Source organism: Carassius gibelio, chromosome B12 (genome assembly GCF_023724105.1).
Source record: "Carassius gibelio isolate Cgi1373 ecotype wild population from Czech Republic chromosome B12, carGib1.2-hapl.c, whole genome shotgun sequence".
NCBI classification, from domain to species: Eukaryota; Metazoa; Chordata; class Actinopteri; order Cypriniformes; family Cyprinidae; genus Carassius; species Carassius gibelio.
The window spans coordinates 13,498,729-13,518,562 of NC_068407.1; the positions used below are offsets into that span (position 1 = coordinate 13,498,729).

General features: G+C 37.2%; 1 protein-coding gene across 4 annotated transcripts in view; it reads left to right on the top strand.

Moving 5' to 3' along the window:
• The window catches only part of LOC127969530 (sorting nexin-29-like), a 138,069-nt gene extending 120,906 nt beyond the window's left edge, over window positions 1–17,163 (top strand). For all 4 annotated transcript variants that reach the window (XM_052571570.1, XM_052571569.1, XM_052571567.1 and 1 more), the window contains 2 exons: window positions 9,293–9,432; window positions 15,916–17,163. In XM_052571570.1, the coding sequence (XP_052427530.1) occupies window positions 9,293–9,432; window positions 15,916–16,045 (270 nt within the window). In that variant the 3' untranslated portion in view covers window positions 16,046–17,163. The remainder of the gene's footprint in view (window positions 1–9,292; window positions 9,433–15,915) is intronic.
• Window positions 17,164–19,834: the final 2,671 nt, after the last annotated feature.

Sequence of the window (19,834 nt, forward strand, 5' to 3'; positions counted from 1 at the left end):
AAAATAAACTCCATCCACTGGTCCCTTAATGCAGTTTTTTTTTTTGGTAATCTGTGCAGGGTTGTCTTGCCCTGGCAACCAAAAACACACTCCTTTTGTGACATTTCACGACGCTCTCGCTCTGATCAGTGAATGTCTGTGCTCTCTCATTGCTCTCAGTGCTCTGCTATACGGGAGCGCGCGCTCCTCCGGCAGACGTGCCCTTAGGACCCATATAAGGAAATTCCACTCCATCTAACGTCACATAGAGCCATACTCGAAAAAAACTTTCCGAAACTTGTGACAAACCGGAAGGAGTATTTTTGGAACAGAAATACTCCTTCAAACGTACAACTTAATTTTTGAAACTTTGTCCATGTTTAGCATGGGAATCCAACTCTTTAACAGTGTAAAAAACTCAGTATGCATGAAATAGCATTTCACCCCCCCTTTAATGTTTATTTTAATAAATGCAGGCTGGATGAGCAGAAGAAACTTCTTTCAAAAACATAAAAAATAGTAATGTTTCCAAACTTCTGGTCTGTACTGTATATATAACTTGAGGATAAAAAATTTACATTGGATTGCATTTCATTGTTAGGTGAACTACTCGTTTAATCATTTGGTTCTTTCTAGCACAAGATTTCGAGTGGAGGATGAGACTTTCTCTTCTGACCCTCCTTCTGCTGTGTGCTGAATTATTCACTGACTCTCTGCAGGTTCTCGTACATTTTCTGACACATTTGTTCTCATCATTGGCCTTTCCCAACACCTGGTTTGAGACATTAGTATCCATATTTTCTTGAGTGCACGAGTCTGGAAAGTTCTTTATGGTTCATAACACATCGTCATTATGGTACTGGCTACCTGCATCATACATTATTGATTTCCCACCATTTGGCTTAAACAAAAGGTTGAGGGAGGCGCAGAAATAGAAGACAGTCTGTTGTCTCTTCGGGCTTCTTGGGCGCAGCTTTATAATTGAACTCCACATTATCTTTGCATTAAAGATGACAGCCCCAGGAGGACAGCCCTTTTCTCATTAATGCAGTGTTTGCCATTTCTGCTTTCTCTAGTCAAAGTGAATAAATTATGACTCCTGGATTTTGTGTGCATATGGAACATGCCTGATGTGTGTGCCAGTTTTTTTTTTGGGGGGGGGGGGGGGGCGAATATGTGGAGAGAACACACAGGAAAACACACATGATCTCTAATGAGTTGCTTGGTTCCTATGAAAACTTTCTTAATAAAAAACTTTCAGTGTGTGATGCTGCAATTGTAAATAAGTTTATACTTTCAGACCATGTCCTGAATAAGTATGATAGGATAGATAAACAATAAAGAAATAAATAGCAATAAAAATATTTTAATAGCCAGCTGTGAAGAGTTCTCTGTTCAGTGCAGTTAGAAAAATTGCTTGTTTTTTTTCATAATACTATGTAAAAAGATTGGGTGTGATTTGGAAATGTCTCCTGAATTCTGGTTAAATTCCTAAATTTGAATTGAATTTGACGTGAGGTAGCAAACAAAATGCAAAATTGCAAGAATGTAAATGTAAGAAAGCTTTAAGGACACATGACATTTTAAAACAAAAAAATTAAGTTTGTAAAGACAAAATTTGGATATTGGCTTTGCAAAGTGTTGTTTGTGAATAAAAAAAAAAACTTAAAACGTAATAATTCCCTTAACTCTCCAGCAGAAAAGAGGCAACTTGGGCATCACTACACAGAATTTTCTCAGTCATGAGATCTTCTCACCTTCTGTACCTGATACTGAGCTGACTCAAATATGTTCATAACTAACAAATGTTGTCACTCGTTTTTTATTTCTTTTTTTCTTTTACCTTTTCTTCTTCTTCAGCCATACAAGTACTGATTGTTCAAGTATATCTTCAGATAAAGCCCAATAATAAGTATGTTCATTGTCTAATTTTCCCTTTAATAAATCATTGTTTGTGTTCCCGGGTGAAAGAACTTTAAATTGGTGTAAATTCCAATTCATTCAATTATGAATTTATAGAATAGAATAGAGATCATTTATAGAATAGAGATCATTTCAAAGCAACTTAACAGTGTTAAAAAAGTTCTGTCATTATTCAACTCAAGTCAGTTCAGTGTTGGTTCATATCAGTTCAATAACTGTCTAAAGTTCCTTTCTTAAAGTTTAATTCAGGGATTAGCAGCTCAATTGTACACAGTACTGCCATTATTCAGTTTGATACCTTAGCAGAGTTGATGTTGCAGAAATTGTCAGTTGTGAACAAATTCGAGCCATAAAGGAGCTCTACAGTAGACGATGCTCAATTCAGTTGAAGTTTTGTTCTCATTCAATAGTGTCAGTGCAGTAAATCGGTAATATTACTGAATATTAGATAAATATGAACCCTTATGTGTTGTTGGGGTAGTTTTCGTCCACTATAGTTTTGAGTCTTATTTTGGCCACAACTTTCTCTGTGTTTCAGTTAATGGAATGATTTTTGGTGACAAATCTTATTTTGACACATATGTTGGGAAAATGCTTTGAACATTTTCTAAAACTTAACAATACACTGTGGGCAAATTCACTACCCTTTCATTATGTTCGTGGATGAGAACATCCACTAAATTAAACTGCTGTAAAAATGTATCAGATAAATACAGTCTGGAGAGAACAAGAGCTTGGACAAGAAGTTGGATGGCTTGCTCTGACAGGAAGGGTCTAATCTTCCTAATGTTTTATAAGGTAAAATCTTCAGGACCGGGTTGTTGCAGCAATATGGTCTGTGAAGCTTAACTGATGATCCATCACAACTCCTAGGTTTCTGGCTGTCATGGAAGGAGTTATGGTTGATGAAACCCAGGTGTATAGAGAAGTTGTGATGAAACGATTGGTTAGCTGGAACCACCAGGAGTTCTGTCTTAGTAAGGTTGAGCTGAAGGTGATGGTCCTTCATCCAGCTAGAAATGTCACTCAGACAGGCTGAAATGTGAGCAGCTACCGTCGGGTCATCTGGTTGGAATGAGAAGTAGAGTTGGTTGTCAACAGCGTAGCAGTGATAAGAAAAGCCATGCTTCTGAATGACTGATCCTAATGACGTCATGTAGATCGAGAAGATAAGTGGTCCAAGTACTGTGCTTTGAGGGACCCCAGTAGCAAGTTGTTGTGACTACCACTTTTATATTTGCCTGATTACCTGTGATTGAAGTCGCCTCACTATTTAGCAGACTCAAACTCTTTCTCTCAATATTTGATTTCTATCAAATATTTCTCATCTGGCCAATTCAGTACATATTGTTCAATTGTGCATTTTTCACTATCCTGGTATTAACGATCTCTTGACATGGCATAATCACCTTAGGGACTCCCTTCCTTCCTAACCTACCTGAAATCTTATTGAACAACACCAGTGAAGTTGTAACTCTCATTGGCCAATGCCAGCCAAGACGGCGAATGGATCGGGGTGACCTCTGCTTGTATATAATGCGCCGTATTGGCAGCATAAGCTCAGAATCTTCCTCTTTCGTGCATCCTACAAAGACAGCTGTTGAGAAAATGCAGGAAGCCACCTCTGTTGCCTTGGAGATTTCTCGTTCAGTGTGGCGGGGGATGACGATGATCTTGACGAAGTGCTCTTCCTAACAACATCCAAGAAGGACAGGGCCCGCACTCTAGAGGAGCGCTCTGAAGTGGAGGGATACACTGCATTACAGAATGAACTCCGGAATGGATTCTCACCAGGACTGTGAGCGATCTCAGCCTAGAGTGGGAATCCCCTGATGAACCAGCTAAGAGCAAGCTGTATTCGTGGTTCCTTCACTCTGGCCGTCAAGTTGCCGCTCCGAGAAAGCGAGCCCCATTCTTCCCCGACTTCCACGACGAGATCGTTAAGGAATGGGTTGAGCTTAAATCGGATTGAACTAATGCTGGTGGGTCGGAGATCTTCACTCATGTCGACGGGGCAGAAACCCGAGGATATATGCACATTCTCCGCCCATCGAAGAATCCATCGTCGTGCACCTCTGCCCCTCCTCTGCCTCCTGAAGACAGGTGCTATGCTGCCATCTACATGGTACCTTCTACATTGCAAGTAAATCACTTGCATATACGATTAAATCTTTACTCTTGGCGACTTAATGATATCTAACATTAGCCAATGGCTAATAAATTCTCAGATTTTACTAGCCAGTATGTGAGTTGGAGGCTAAGTATAAGTTTAGCTCAGATATATGTTCACTCGCCAAACACTCTCTGACTGAGCGCTTCAGAGTTTTTCTCTCCATGAAGCGATCTGTGATATTTCTCAGTTCATCTCAATGGATGCACAGTGTACCTGTGTTTGACGTACCTTAAACTCTACTGCAAAAGCACACCACTCACCGACACTTTGGTGAGAGCAGAGAGAGCAAGAGTCTTACATACATGCAGAATTGACCTGCTACATGTAAACGAAATACTTTGTTGTATTGTCCTGTCAACATAATGGAGTTCCTATGATTTTTTCAGCTTTTAAGATCTTGTCAGGTTTTCTGGTAGTGGGCGGGGCTAATACGCAAATGACAATCATTGGCTGGTGCTCGCCTGTTATTGTCCCTGTTTTGATATCAGCAAATCAGTTCGAGCAAACAAACACAACCTTATTAATATTCATGAATCCAGTAGCTTGCTAATCCTTAGTCATTTTATAATGTGCTTATTAGTAGAATTTTTATTATTATAATCTTATAAATATTATTGTTCATTCGTTCCTTTATTTATTAATTTTTTTAATTACAGAAACACTAAATGACCAACAAAGCACCACCACCAGTCCAGTTAAAATGTTCAGTTAAAATATCTATGCATTCATACATTATAACCAACCTTTAATTCTAATTACTAAAGTTCTATCATATATACAGTATATATACAGTAGAGTTCAAAAGTTTGAAAAATCTTTAATGTCCTGCAGATTCTTCAGTTTTCCAGCATCTTTGCATATTTGAACCCTTTCCAGCAGTGCCTGTGTGATTCTGAGATGCATCTTTTCACACTGAGGACAATTGAGGCACTCAAATTCAACTATAAAAAAAGGTTCAAACATTCACTGATGCTCCAGAAGGAAACAAGATGCATTAAAAGCTTTTGAAGAAAGAATTTGAAGATCAAGGTAATTTGTACTTAATTTGTGTTCCGGGAAACATACAAGTATCTTCTGTTGCTTACGAAGGGCAGAACAACCCCAACCCTTGCAGTTTGGACCAGGTGTTTGTAACATCATGCTCAAGCCAAGATTGGGCTATGTGCCTAAATCGCTCTAAACACCTTTCGGAGTGCAAGTGGCGACACTTTCTGCTTTCACTCCAGAGTCTGAGACTTCATTGGAAGCTGCCTCGAATCAGGTGTTATGTCCGGTGAGGGCTTTAAGAATTTCCTTGGGAGGCAGCACCAAGGGACAACTTGTCTACAAACAATGGCTATAACAATGGGTGGTCCATTCAACAAGAGCAATTGCTTCATTGTGGATGTACACTAAGGTAGTTTAATAAAGATATTTGTATGGTGGCTGGATAGCCTTCAAGAATACCTTAGCCTCACAGATTCTGTTGGTGAGTTTGACCCATGGTTCTACCTGCAGCCACTATCCGTTTGACTGTGCTGGTGGTTTTGACTAGGACCTGTAGGGAGATTGGGGGCCATCATCATATTCAGACGGTGGTGCCCCGGATGTGGCTATTGTCTGTGTGAAGTATTGTGCTCGCCATTCCATATTACGTTATATTACTTGTATGCATTTGACATGACTATTATGTCTTAGCCTTGTATGGCGACGGTCTTTCTCTCAATAAGAGACTTGCCATTGGATGTGGATTCTAAGCCATCCTGATTGTATCCTTAATTGGGAATCTACATCCAATCCCCTAAAGCAGTGCTTCCCAAACTTATCCTAGAGGACCCCCTGCCCTTCACCTTTTGTATGTCTCTCTTATCTAACACACCTAATTCCACTCATCAACTGGTTAGCAGAGACTGCAAGAACTACATTGGATGTGTTTCTGATTAGGGAGAAATACAAAATGTATGACATACAAGTAAAATGTAAACATACAACTGTTCATGTTAGCTCCACCAAGGCTGAGCCTTTTTACTTTATTGCTTCTGCTGTGTTTTTCTATACAGTCCCCAAGGCATTAACGCTATGTCAAGAGTCCGTTCTCGAGGGGGGACATATCCGTTTACTGACGTAACCTCGGTTCCCTGAGAAACAGGAACAAGACATGACGTAGGCCGCCGTGTTCACTGCTCGCGTCTGCTGTGCTGTTGGTTCAGTCTGAAAAATTCTGAGCTTATGCCACCAATAAGGAGCATTTTATAGTGGCGGGGGCCCTGCCCCTGTTCACCGTCTTGGCTGGCATTGGCCAGTGAGAGTTGCAACTTCACTGGCGTAGTGCAATAAGATTTCAGGTAAGTTAGGAAAGAAGGGAGTCCCCAAGGTGTTAACGACATGTCTCGTTCCCGTCTCAGAAAACCTAGGTTACGACTGTAACCAGAGACATTTTGTAACATGATTCACAGGATTGTATCCTAAATCCTCTGTAAGTCATTTTGGATAAAACCTTCAGGCAAATGCATAATTGTAAATAACGTCTCACATCACACCTGATTAGTTACTGCAGATATGTCTAAAATGATTGATTAGCTAAATGTGGTTTTGTACAGTAAATCCAATTTGTCACACAGTTGCAGGCAGAGCGGAAATAAACTGGTAAATAAGTACCATCAGATTTTATTTGTAGGATGAATGAGGTTATTTCCCCATTCGAAAAGCAACATACAACCACTTTACAGCAACCTTCAGTGGGACGGTCAGCATGATAAATCACCTCTTTCAGTCATAACTGTTTAATTCTCAGAGAGACTGTGATGACTTGTGCTGTGCTTCACTGTACCAGCTTGAATCACCCTCACACTTTGTCATTTTGACGATGTGTCTCCTTCATTCAAATCTGCACACGTGTCCATACATGCTGCACGTGTGATCGGACAAAAGCGAACACAAACACAACTCCCTGTGCAGCACAGGCTGGCTAAAAGCCATCTCCTAGTCCAGACAATAGCTTGTGAAGATGGAGCAAGTCTCCAGCAAGTCTTTATTGGCTATAATGGCAGTGTCTGGCAGTGATTTTACTCTCTCTCACTGCCTGTCGCTGTCAAACACAGACAATCAGCAGAACTGTGTTTTGAGGAATTTGGAGAGGAGCCTGTCGTTTAAGGAAAGAAACAAAACTGGCCCAAAGACAGAAGCCTGAGAAAATAATTTGCAGAGAAACACTCTGGTTCTCTTAAGAGATCGCAAAGTGCTTTGTTGGTTTTGTCACGAGTTGTTTGTGTGAATTGCAGGCGAGTGTTTGTGCTAACAGATTGTTTGAAAGTCCTACTCAAGCTGCACGCATAAACAGCTTAAAACATCAGTTATTAGATGCACTTGCTGTGTGTGCACATGCTTGGCTTGTTTATCAAGCTGTTTGGCCCTTAATGGTCCCTCAGTGAAAAGGTGTTTTAGTATCTTGTTATCCTGATAGAATCCAATTAGTAGCATAATACATCCTCAAACTAGGAAAGTGTTAGAAATAAGCCTTTTCCTAAGAATAACAAAGGCTTTCGGTTTCTTTTCTATGTCATATCAATATTTCTATCATATCATATTTATGCAAGTTTATGTTATTAGATGTAGTTTTCTACATTAATTAATAAACACAAAATATTTTAAATGTTACAAAAGATGTTAGAAAATTGTTATATTCATTAAATAATCTTCAAAATGTATCATGGTATCATTTGTATCAAATGTATCATTTCAAAAAAATATTAAGTAGCAGCTATGTTGTTTACCTCTCTCTCTTTTTTATATTGATAATAATAAGAAATGTTTCTTGAGCACCAAATAAGCATATTAAATAGATTTCTAAAGGATCATATGACTTTGAAGACTAGAGTAACGACTGATGAATGTTCACTTTTGTCATTGCAAAAATAAATTACACTTTTAAGTACACTTATTAGTAAAATACACTAATAAGGCATACATTTTTTTAAAAATAATATTTCACAAATTCAAACTGTTTTTACTGCATTTTTAATCAAATAAATGCATCCTTGATGCATCTTTCGAAAACAAACAGATCTTACAATTAACCTTCAATTTTTATTGCAATGTAAGCATAATAACAATGTATGCAAATACATATATTTATATCTTTATGTTTTTATAGGCCAGGCTTAAAATGCAACTCTTAATTTTTTTATAATGTGAAATGGGATCTCTGCTTCGTCTCCTTCTTGATTAAGGTGTTTGAAGACCTCCAGATATACTTAATAATGAATATCACTTGATGGTATTGTTGTAAAGTGCTCAAAGAGCAAATATTTGTACTTTGTGTCATGGTTCTAACCTTTAAAGAGAGTTCTGAGATGACGTGGGCTGAAGCATTAAATTAGCCCTGGCAGGCATAGCCCTCATGGGTAAGCTAATCTGACAGCAGTGATCTCCTCCACATATCCCATATCATAATCAACTTTTATGCCTTTTCATGCCTGTTGGAGATAGATCACTATTAGAGCTTCAAGCCCCAATGACACACTAATGCTGAAATGCGGGGTGACAGTGGTTTAGATGGCACACAAACACTCATTTCCTAACAGTCTTTATTATTGCTGGGTGATTGAGCCATTGCCCTCTGATGAAGTGGGTGACGTCGGAGCATTTAGAGTAGTCCATTTCCCCTCAGCACGTGAGACTTGACTCATGTCATATGCACACACGCGTACAGATGCAAGAACTGGAGGGCCAATTAATCAGCCATCAAGGGGCCATTAATAACATTTCAATCGTTCTCCCGCTGTCCCTTGTTCTATCTCATTTGCTTTTGATGTCACCCCCGCCACAGCACTGACTTTGATCTGGTTATCCATCAGCTTGAGTCGTGATGCTGATGTTTTGATGCTCTAAATTCAAAGCAAGTCCTGATGAAACAGGTTTTTAGAAGGATTTTGTTTGGAAGAACTAAATAATCATACTTAACTTTTCACTTTCATATGGAACACAAAAGGAGACATTCAGCAGAGTTTTCATGCTACTATATATTTATGTACTACTCTTGATAGATAGATAGACAGACAGACAGACTGACCGACCATCTGTATATGTGTACTTAAGTGGCTTTTAATTTCATTATTAATGTTAATGTTTTTCATAAGGGTTAGAATGACATGAGGGGAAGTGAACAATGGCACTTTTCATTTCTAGTTGAACTATCCCTTAAGGACATTTGAACTAAGTATTTGTATCTATTTATAGGATGCCAAGTTTGTAGAGGAGAGGAGGAAACAGCTGCAGTCATACCTGCGTATGGTGATGAATAAACTGATCCAGACACTGCCTGAATTCACTGCCCAGCCCACAAAGGAGACTTTACTGCAGTTACTGCCTTTCTGCCAGTGAGTACATACACAACACTGACACAATAATTCACATGCAATTATAATCAACTGTATGAAATTCAGCTCCATGAACCTTATATGACACTGTATTTTAGTGCCTCAGTGGATGATACATGCCATTTTGAGTTGTCACTCAAGTAGGTCAATGCAATCAAACTTTCAAATGCCACAAATGCATGCTGAATAAAGAAATGAGACACAAAGGGGAATTCACAAAGAATGAATTGCATCTACTTAGAGTGCCACATTCACACTTTACCATTTGGGCTACATAATTCACCAAAGGAATTAAGCAAACAAAGCTGTTAAAAGTTTGTATTGAACGCACTTTGGCTGCCAAAATTCACAGTTTCTCAACACAATTGTCCACAACAACATTTTAAGGCCAGACTTTCTTTGTTTCTGTAAACAAATGTAAGAATTTTAAGAGTTGAATGTTTTTCAGGGTTCCCACTATTTTTAAACGGTGAATTTAGAGCACCTTTCCACTTGTTTTTGAGTTACTAGATAAGGGGAAATTATTTTAAAATCTATATTTTTACTCATTTTATACCCAGTAAAATATTTCAGAACTTGGCATGACTGTTCATTATAAAAACAATGCCCATGGAGTTTTATTTTATTGATTTAGATTTCTTTTTCAGGTCTAGAAATTGCACTTAAAATTAGGTTACCTCATAAACACACAGCAACCTTGGTTTTTCAAAGACAATGTTGTTGGGAGGAAGTGTTAAAGTAAGAAATATCTTGAATGTGACTCATTTTAGCTTATTTAATGCTTCTTGCCATGTTATAGATAATCGTCTTGTGCCCTCCATGTTGAGAACCACTGCTTTTAGTAGGAATATACCAGTATCCCTCCACAATTAGGATTGGCTTTTTAAAATGCAGAAAAGTATGCTCAACTGAACGCTGTCTGGATATATGCCCCATTATAATACTGTTCTCCATTATTTGATCATCATTTGATGAATTAATACTGCTATGTTGAGTAGAAAATGTAGGCCTACACAAACTTTACTTTTTAATAAACCCAATTTACAGCCTGCTTTCCGTGGGCAGTAATTGCACAACATTAATTACGGCAAGTAAATAGCACTCACTTTTACAAACTTAAAGCCTGATTTACATATGACAGGTGTGTTTGTACTGAAAAGAATGACAGTGACTTATTTAAATACCCAAGGCACTTTTTCAACACCTGGTTAAGCTACATTACGACGGTTAGTTAATATGCCACAGGTTTCTTTGCTGAAATCCCACTCTCCCATTTTTTTACACAAAACAAATGCGTCACCAATCATCTCACAGCCCCTCTTTTTACAGGAATTTTGATTTGCTTACAGGACTGCTCACATCCTGCATTTTACTGGCCAATTGTCTGTCCTGATTGGCTCATTGATTTATCAGGCCAGACTTCATTTCACACACTGCATCTCATTGGTTTATTGTTTAGCGCTGGGTCTAGCAGCATGACACGTTTTTCAAACAGGAAATTAATAATAATAGTAAAAACTTTTTTACCATCAAATCTGATTTAATTAAAAGAGACCCTTGGCACATTGTGAGATGATAATGGCTCTTTGCTTGGCATGACTGGAGATAATTTGAGTGCTAAGGACAGATGAGTCCAGCTGTTTTTAGCTGGGCAGAGATCTGAATGTGATGTATGATTAGGCAGTGATGTTTCGTGAATATATCACAAAAGCACTCTTTCCAGGGCTCCCAGAGTCCTTGATTCCATTCTTAATGTGGGCTGGATACAGTTCACCGTTCATCAGTTGAGTGTTTGTGTTTCTGAATGTGCCGTCTAGGAACTGTGTTTATTCTCTATAATTTTGCCAGTTGTGATTTATGTGATTAACAGTACTGTTCTTGTGCTCTGAAAGACGTTCTCAGACCTGGAGTAGCTGCTCACAGTCACATTAAACACATTGGTGATTACATATCCATTCCATGCCAATAAAGCCGCCTCCTGGCAAACAGACAGAGTGGAAAGCTGTCACACAGAGGCTATAGTGAGCTCGCTTTGCCAACGAGGGAATCCTTTCATGTTAAAACCGCTCTTGTGTGCCCGTTCCTGGCATCTCCTGACTGTCACTGTCAGTTTTGAGTGGGAATGACGAAGGTCTTTTAAAAGTGGAACAAAAAGCGTTTTCCGACTTTGATAGACTTCTGCTTTGAAATGGAAGACACTTGAGGTCTATACATCTTCACGGTGCAGCGCTGCTTCAAAGAGCAGTGGCACTGACATTATTCAGCATTCATTAATGAGAAAGTTCAAAAGAACTTTGAATGATATGTAATCATGTAATCAACAGAAAAGTACATCTAGTCTGATTACGAGTATTTTAAAATGTAATATTTAATCTAATTAAAAGTGCTTACATGGAACTCGTAATTCAGATTGCATGCAATCAGTTTACATAAAATATGTGTGTGCTGTGTATATGTATTATGTATGTATAAATACTCACACGTACAGTTTATATTTGGAAAATACTGATGTGCATTTACATGAATATACAGTATTTATATTTTATATATATATATATATATATATATATATATATATATATATATTCCTTATATATATTCCTTATATATACATGCATGTGTGTTATTTATATAAATATACACCGTAAACACACACATATATATTGTGTAAACAAAAACTCTTATTTTGCTTCTGATTAATTGCGACAGCACTAATGTGTGTATATATATATATATATATATATATATATATATATATATATATATATATATATATATATATATACACACACACATTATATACATGCATATACATATCATATTTTTAGATAGATTATTATTATATATTGTTTTGTTTAGTTTAAAATACTCTTGGCCCAAAAATCTAAATCTAATTATGATTGGGCATGATGCTTCTAGTATCACCCAGGGACTATTGACTATCCCGGTTTTTTTTTTTAAATGAGAGGGGACAAATCCAGTAAGGCTTGACTCGGTTTCAATGTGGCAGAGCCATTTAAAAATGTGCTTCATATAGATGGTACCACCTTAATCCACAACAAAAAGCCTCTCCAGCAGAGGTGCAGGGGATAGACAGATAAGGAGGGCTTGTTCCACGGCTAAATGAAGACTTGAATCTCTTTTCTTAGAGGTTATGTAACATTAGGATGCTCTTTCAGAGGCTACTGTTTAGATTGCAGATCAGCCTCCTGCCGCATGGACCCATTCAATGGTATCTGTGTGAGTGTGTGTGTGTGTGTTGCTTTGTGAAGAGCTGAGGATGGATAGATGAAGAGATGGATAGATTAACTGGTGGGGGGCATCGCAGCACCCCACTTACTTGCTTCCAGCTTCTTCCCTGCTGCTCCAGACTGATTGAAAGCTGCTCAACACTTCATTCTTCCCTTTTTTTTACTTTTTTTTTTTTAGCTGTCTCCCTCGCTCTTTCCCTTCGCCCAGCTCTCCTCTTTTCTCTCTCAGCTCTATGCTGATCTGACAGCAGCAATACAGCAGAGGAGAAGCCGATCTTGGTATGTTGTGTGTTGCATAACCACACTTCTGGCTTACTGTTCAAATCGAATTTCCTTTGAAACCTCTTAAAAGTTATTAGTTCTATGTAATCAGTACATCTAGATTAGCCTGCTCTCAGACCAATGGCTTCATAAGTGGCTGTTTCGTCATACCCTCACGAAAGTGCTTTGAAACTGTTGTTTTTGGTCTTTTTTGAGGACTGAAAATTAAGTTCATGGTTTCCTCTCTACGTGAACCAAAGATTTCAGTGTAAATTGTTCATAAAATGTGATGCCTTGTGGGATAGGATGAGTGTGACTGTATCCAATCAAATTCACACAGTGATATTGTGTTTTATGCTTGTGTAAGGAGAGTGCCGACATTGCAGAAGTATGGAACCACAGCACAGAGCAATAACTTTTTAAAAATCTGATGCACCTTCATTTTCAGGTCAAAAATGCACAATGTGCATTTTCTGTGGATTTCTAAAATTGGATTTTATTTGATTACACATTTAGACACAATTAGATGTTTTTTAATTTTATTTTATACTCATTATTTATGCTCTGTTTGCTCTGACTCTTGTTGACTACAATTAAGTTATTCATTAACTTGTTCCATTTTGACATGAAAACTTATGTTCAAGCAGACTGTGTTAATTATTATTTATTTATTTTTATATTTAAGGATTTTGAAATAATTTGACAATGGATTAAAAAATAAACGTGTAAAATACACATTTATACTTTAGATAAAAATGCTTTTTCACAAATAAATAAATATTTAATAAAAATATATTTAAAAAAGAAAGTCAACACTGTAACCAACAGGGCACTCAGTATTCTGGGAAGTTTTTGTGCATTGGGAATCATATTTTTCAAATAAAGCCAGGGTAACACTCAATTTACATACAGCACACAGAAAATTACATGAATATGATAGTGGGCAGATGCATAAAGCGCAGCATAATTTGAAATCACAAATTTAAAGTTTGAAGCATTTCACATTGCATTTCACATGGACCGACCACCATAAAACTGCACACTTCAGATCTCACAGCTGAATTCGACTAAGTTTGCAAGGTTTGTGAAATGAAATGTTCATTAGCCATTTAAAGATTTGTTTAAATGATATAAATGCATATTTTCTTAATGCTGACGAGAACGTATTATAATGTTTGTTTTCTATAACCAATAATATAAACGCAATTGTTATAATACTTTTTATATAGATTCCTTTGTTTTTTTAATATTTTTATCTGATTATTAGACAGCCTTCTATCCGTGTTAGACAGAACTGTTAATGAAGAAAGCGAACAAGAGGGAGAATGTGAGCTGTGTTCGCTCAGGCAGTGCCACTCTCAGCGCTGTCAAAATAAATGTCCTGCCTCGAACACATCGGCCAAGCAGAAAACTTATCGGCCAAAGCTGATATTTGAAAAATGCCAAATATCGGCCAATATATCAGCCCTGACGATATATCGGTTGACCACTAATTACCATTTACCATTTACCATGTTTAATGTCCATCAACCTCTCTGTCTCTGTTATTTTTATTTTTTAATTTTTTGCCTTTGACTGACAGGAAGCAAAGTGTGATAGACAACATGGGCTCAATGGAAATACGTGCCTCTGCCTACATTTCTGCGAAACTCAAAAAACGTACCTATACACATGAATTGCTGCAGTTTCCAGTTGAAAGGAACACTAGAGGCAGTAAACTTTTATTCCTTTTCACACAAAATGTAATTTGCAATTTCCACAGTTTGAATTAATTATACCTAATGTTTACATAATTACTTGAGGAATATTATGTTATGAATTCAAAACCATTTTAACATGCTGTGAGATTTGAAAACTTACTTTTGAAAATTTTCGTCACATATACAGCTTCATGTTCATATTCTAATTCAGCAGGTTTGCTTGGTAGCTTAATACGGTATGACACGATATGGCATTGCACTTGAGTGAAGAAGAGCTCCTGTGAAACTAGAGTTCAACAAAACAGCTCCAATCCGCATAAGGAATTTAAATAGCATAACTACATCAACCAATGCATTGTTTTTTTTTTTTTTGTTGTTGTTGTTGTTGTTGTTGTTGTTTTTAGTACTTTTGCATTTGTTAACACTATTGGGTAGGCTTATGCTTTCGAATGAGTCTGGGTTTGGGATAACGATGGGGGCGGGGTAGGCAAAGGTTTCGAACTTGGGGCACCAGTAACACAATCGCACACAATGCTAGTGGCACCGACATTATATTTTATTTTGAATATTCTAATTATGTATTTCATTGTATTGTGTTATCTTTAGTTCTTTTAAGTCAATCATTTATCTTATTTTATAGCAGACAGAGGCATATGGCGCAGTTTGTGCAGTACATTGTTACATTATTTGCATTGTTTTTTTACATTTATATGTAGTTTGGGAGCAGGCACCATGTGAGCCAGGACTGCCACTGGCTCGTAGACTCCTCGAGATCATGAGTGACATAGTTATCATGATATCCAAGCTGAAGTTGACTCTGTACGGTGAGCCGCAGCTGTGTATGTATAGCATCTAATCCTCGACTGCAGCTGATGTCAATAAAGCCCTCCCTCAGGACTCACACACTGTCTCTGACACACACAATCAGCCTCGGTGCTCAACTCACAGCCATCTTTCAATTTCAGTTTGTTAGCCTTGAGTTACAGGTTATGTCAGTGTGTAGCCCATGAGGATGTAAAGAAAGAATGTTAATGTGAAGAGCTTGTTTCATTGTTTATTTACCTACAGTGGGGACTCTGACATGGAGCGTTTAGTTATTCTAAATGCACATGGAACATGGTTTCCTGCTCCGTTTAAGCATTTAGGCGCCTTGTGGGAACTATCTGTTTTCTGAAGGTATTACAAAACAACTGAACACCTGGAGTTAGGCAGGAGAAGAAAGAGCAAAGCACCCAGGGGGTTTACTGATGTTTCCGTTTGTTCTCTAACAGGGATATCCCGACGGCTAATGAGAGTGGAGCCAAAACTGCCCGATCCAAAGCTTCTAGCCGCTTCACCAGACTAGGCCGCAACTCTGGCCGCGAAGCCCGGAACCCTGAACCCCAGAGCGGTGACCTTTAACCTCTCAGCATAATCTTCAAAACTCTTCAGCGTATCGAGCCAAGGATCTTCTCTTCTATTATGGATGTACATACCGACAATGCTGGAGACTAGCTGGGTCTTGAAACGATGAACAAAAACTGCACGAAAATGTGTATTGCATTAGCGGCAGAACCTTTTCAGTTACTATTGTGCCTAATGATTTATAACAGATGTTGTTTTTTGGAAAAGCCAGAATGTCATTTTGACTAAAAACAGTGACATGAAACTTTTATGAGACCAAGATAAGAATGGTGCCATTGTCTGGAAATAATTTCCACATCATATTATTTGACTGCGACACATGGGACTCAATTTTATTTTTCTGTTTGTATACATTTTGGTATCATGATCTGTTATGTATATGGCACAAAGTTAGATGTAATCGTATTATGACTGCACTTATAATATATATACAAAACAATCACTTTCCACCTTCCTGTGCACAGTAAATCCCCAAAAGTTTTCAGATTTTAGATGAAAGTCTGGTCAGAATAAAAGCATTAGTCAAGTCTGGGCTCTCGTGCTCCAGAGCCCTTGTCGTCTGTCCCTGAAAACCTTTCATTGGAAATTTCCGGGGCTGCCATTATCCTGTATGACCTCGAGAGTACTGTTACACAGAAAGATGGGGCGTATCGTATTGTGTGGACTGAACAGAAGAGAATTTTGTAGCAGGGGAACCTCCACTGAATGAGTGAGTGAGAGGTCATTTTGCCCTATTTTAACAACAAGCACATTGATTATTCGGATTCATTACTAATACATAGTATTTATGGTTTTAACATGTTATAATGTGTACAGAGATCATAGAGAGGAACCATTGTGTGTTTAAATAAATAAATGTTTCTCTATCAAATTGAATGTGATGTAGAATTGCCATCAGATTCTGTTCAGCTGTAACGCATACAGTAGCAGATCTTTTATGTGCTTTGCGTACATGTCTGTTTGCAACCTTTTGTACTAGTAAGCAACTGTATATGATGATTTTTCTTAAACAGAATACCTTTCTGTCCCAAATGTGACAGGAAGCAGCTGTTTTGCAGCCTTAAGAGTACATGAGCTTAATGAACACATGATTAAATACAAGTAACAACACACAATCTGTTTTGTGTCAGATTTGTAAGGTAACTGGAGATTTGTACAATGACACATGACTGCTTTTGCAGTCCATATTAGAGATGGTCAACAATGGCAGATTTTGAGCTTGTGAGCTGCGTTGCCATGGTAACATGAAACAAAATCAGGAGAATATGACACAACACCTCCAGGTCACTGAGAGATGAATGGGTTGTCTATAATTGTTAGTCCTTTCTGTCACCTTGAGTGATACAAAGTGTCTGTCACATGTGATTTTTATTCCAACAAATTAAAAATGGTCTTTGAAAGGCGTGAATAGAATAGTAGGGGTTAGTTCACCAGATACTGAAAATGTTCATAATTTTATCATCTTCAAGCTTTTATAAACCTGTTCTTCTGCTAAACAAAAAAGAAGATATTTTGACGAATGTGGGTAACCAAAAAACTTCTGGTAGCCATTGACTTCCATAGTACTTTTTCCATAATATGGAAGTCACAGGCTGCCGTCATCTGTTTGTTTCCCAGTATTCTTCAAAATGTCTTCTTTTGTAGCCTATTCAACAGAAAAAAAAAAAACTAAATCATACAGGTTTGTAACAACTTGAGGGTTAGTAAATGATGACAGAATGTTTCATTTTTGGGTGAACTATACCTTTAACATTTGAAGTGCGTTTTTCGGCTTTGATTCTGTGTAAATAAATGCTGCATCGTAGGTTAGCAGTTATCATGCGAGAAAGGAGTGTCCAATCACAGTTCAGTATGCAAACAGAACAGTGTATTCATATTTTGAACATTTTATCAATGCAAGTAATATTTAGACTTTAATCTTACATTCTTTAAAATATATAACGTTTGCAAAAACAAAACAGAATATAATATAAGTACTTTGAGTTTAAGGGATAGTTCACCCAAAAAAGAAAATTTACTGAAAATATATTCACCTTCAGGCCATCCAAGATGTAGATTTGTTTTCCATTAGAACAGATTTAGAAATGTAGCATGCAGTTAGTGAATGGGTGCCGTCAAAATTAAGAGTAGATGAAAGCATCACAATAATCCTGTCAGAAGCAAACCAGAATTTTTGAGGAATATCAGAGTTAAATATTCATATAATACAACTGAATGTAATAGTAGGGACATCTGGGCTAGTCATTATACTGTTTACAGTAAATGAGTTGGCTACACAAAAATGTATAAAATCAACCGTTTTCACACCTTGACCAACAGTGGGGTATGATGTCAACACTATATGGAAAATTAGGCTTTTAAGACATTTTAAGACAGTCTTGAAATCAACATACAAAACAGTTTTAGAGAACGCAAGCATTTGACTCGAAACCCTGAATACAGGCCAGACAACCTGTGCACTTCCACTTGGATGATCATTTAAATAATGTTACTTGTGCTTCTGGTCATAGCCTGGCAACATTTAAAACCCCAAAACACTATTTCACAGTATAGGAGGCACTATAAAGTCAGTGTCAAATCTGCATTACAGAGTGTAGTCATTCTCTGAGCTAAACATTAAAGTACTTACCTTTAGCACTTCTGCGTAGTTGTGTTACATTTAAATAAGCTGTTTTATTCATGTGATACATTCCTAACATTTATTGTTCAGCTGAATATGATTTCCATGAATTTCTCTGCAGAGCGCAGTGACCTTAGTTAAATCGAGGCTGTTGTATAAACAGTCCTTAGTATTTTAGTTGTAATTCAAAAACAGCAGCCATTTCTTCTTCTCTTTCCCTCTTTTCTTTTCATATAATTGATTTGCATCTCAAAACTGGTATTTTGAACTAAATATCTTAAGAAACTGATGTTTAAAGAAATTTTTTTGTATTTTGCTTCATTTAAAGACCTCATTCTAAGTTTTCTGAAGTGTTACATTTATTTTATTTATTTTTTTGTCTGTGCAGTCAGAACATTCATAAATGTACTTTTACTTTCAAACTGAATGACCTTTAAGATCTACAAATTACTGACAAATATTTGTTTCTTTTAATGAGACTTTGAAATATGCAATTGTGATGATAATCGATTTCACTTAAATTGTACTGTAAATGATGACAAAATACTGCCACAAGATATTAACAGTGCAATTTTTTAAAAGAAAAATCTAGAAAGAATCGGATTATTTTATATAATCCAGTTATAGCCAATAACGTCAACTGACAAAATGTATGTGCATGTATGTTTTCAAAACAATGCACAAAAAATTGACTAAATAATTGACAAAAATAATTCATAATATATTATGAAAATACAATATTTATTGTAAAATTATTTTAGGAGATGAAGTGTTCACAACACAGTTAATATAAGATTGCACGTTCCATGTAAAATTAGATGGCATATTGTTCAGAGTAAAACTGACTAAAGACAAATATGTCAAAAGATAAATATAAACCAAAATAATATTAAAAATGAACACTGGATCCACCCTCTATGGACACATAAGTGTAACAGTCGATAAAACAGGAGGAATCATGCTGTTAATCACCAACCAGCCGCAAACTTCACACCCAATTCCAAATCGAATGCTTAATGAGCAGAAGCAGCCGACAGGTTTTAAATACAACATGTGTCGCTTCCATAAACAGTTGGAGCTGGAAGACAAGCCAGATTTAGATGGTAATTCAGCTTTGCTTTGGGATCATCTGTTGCTGTTGGCTCCGTTTGCATTGATGGAAATGC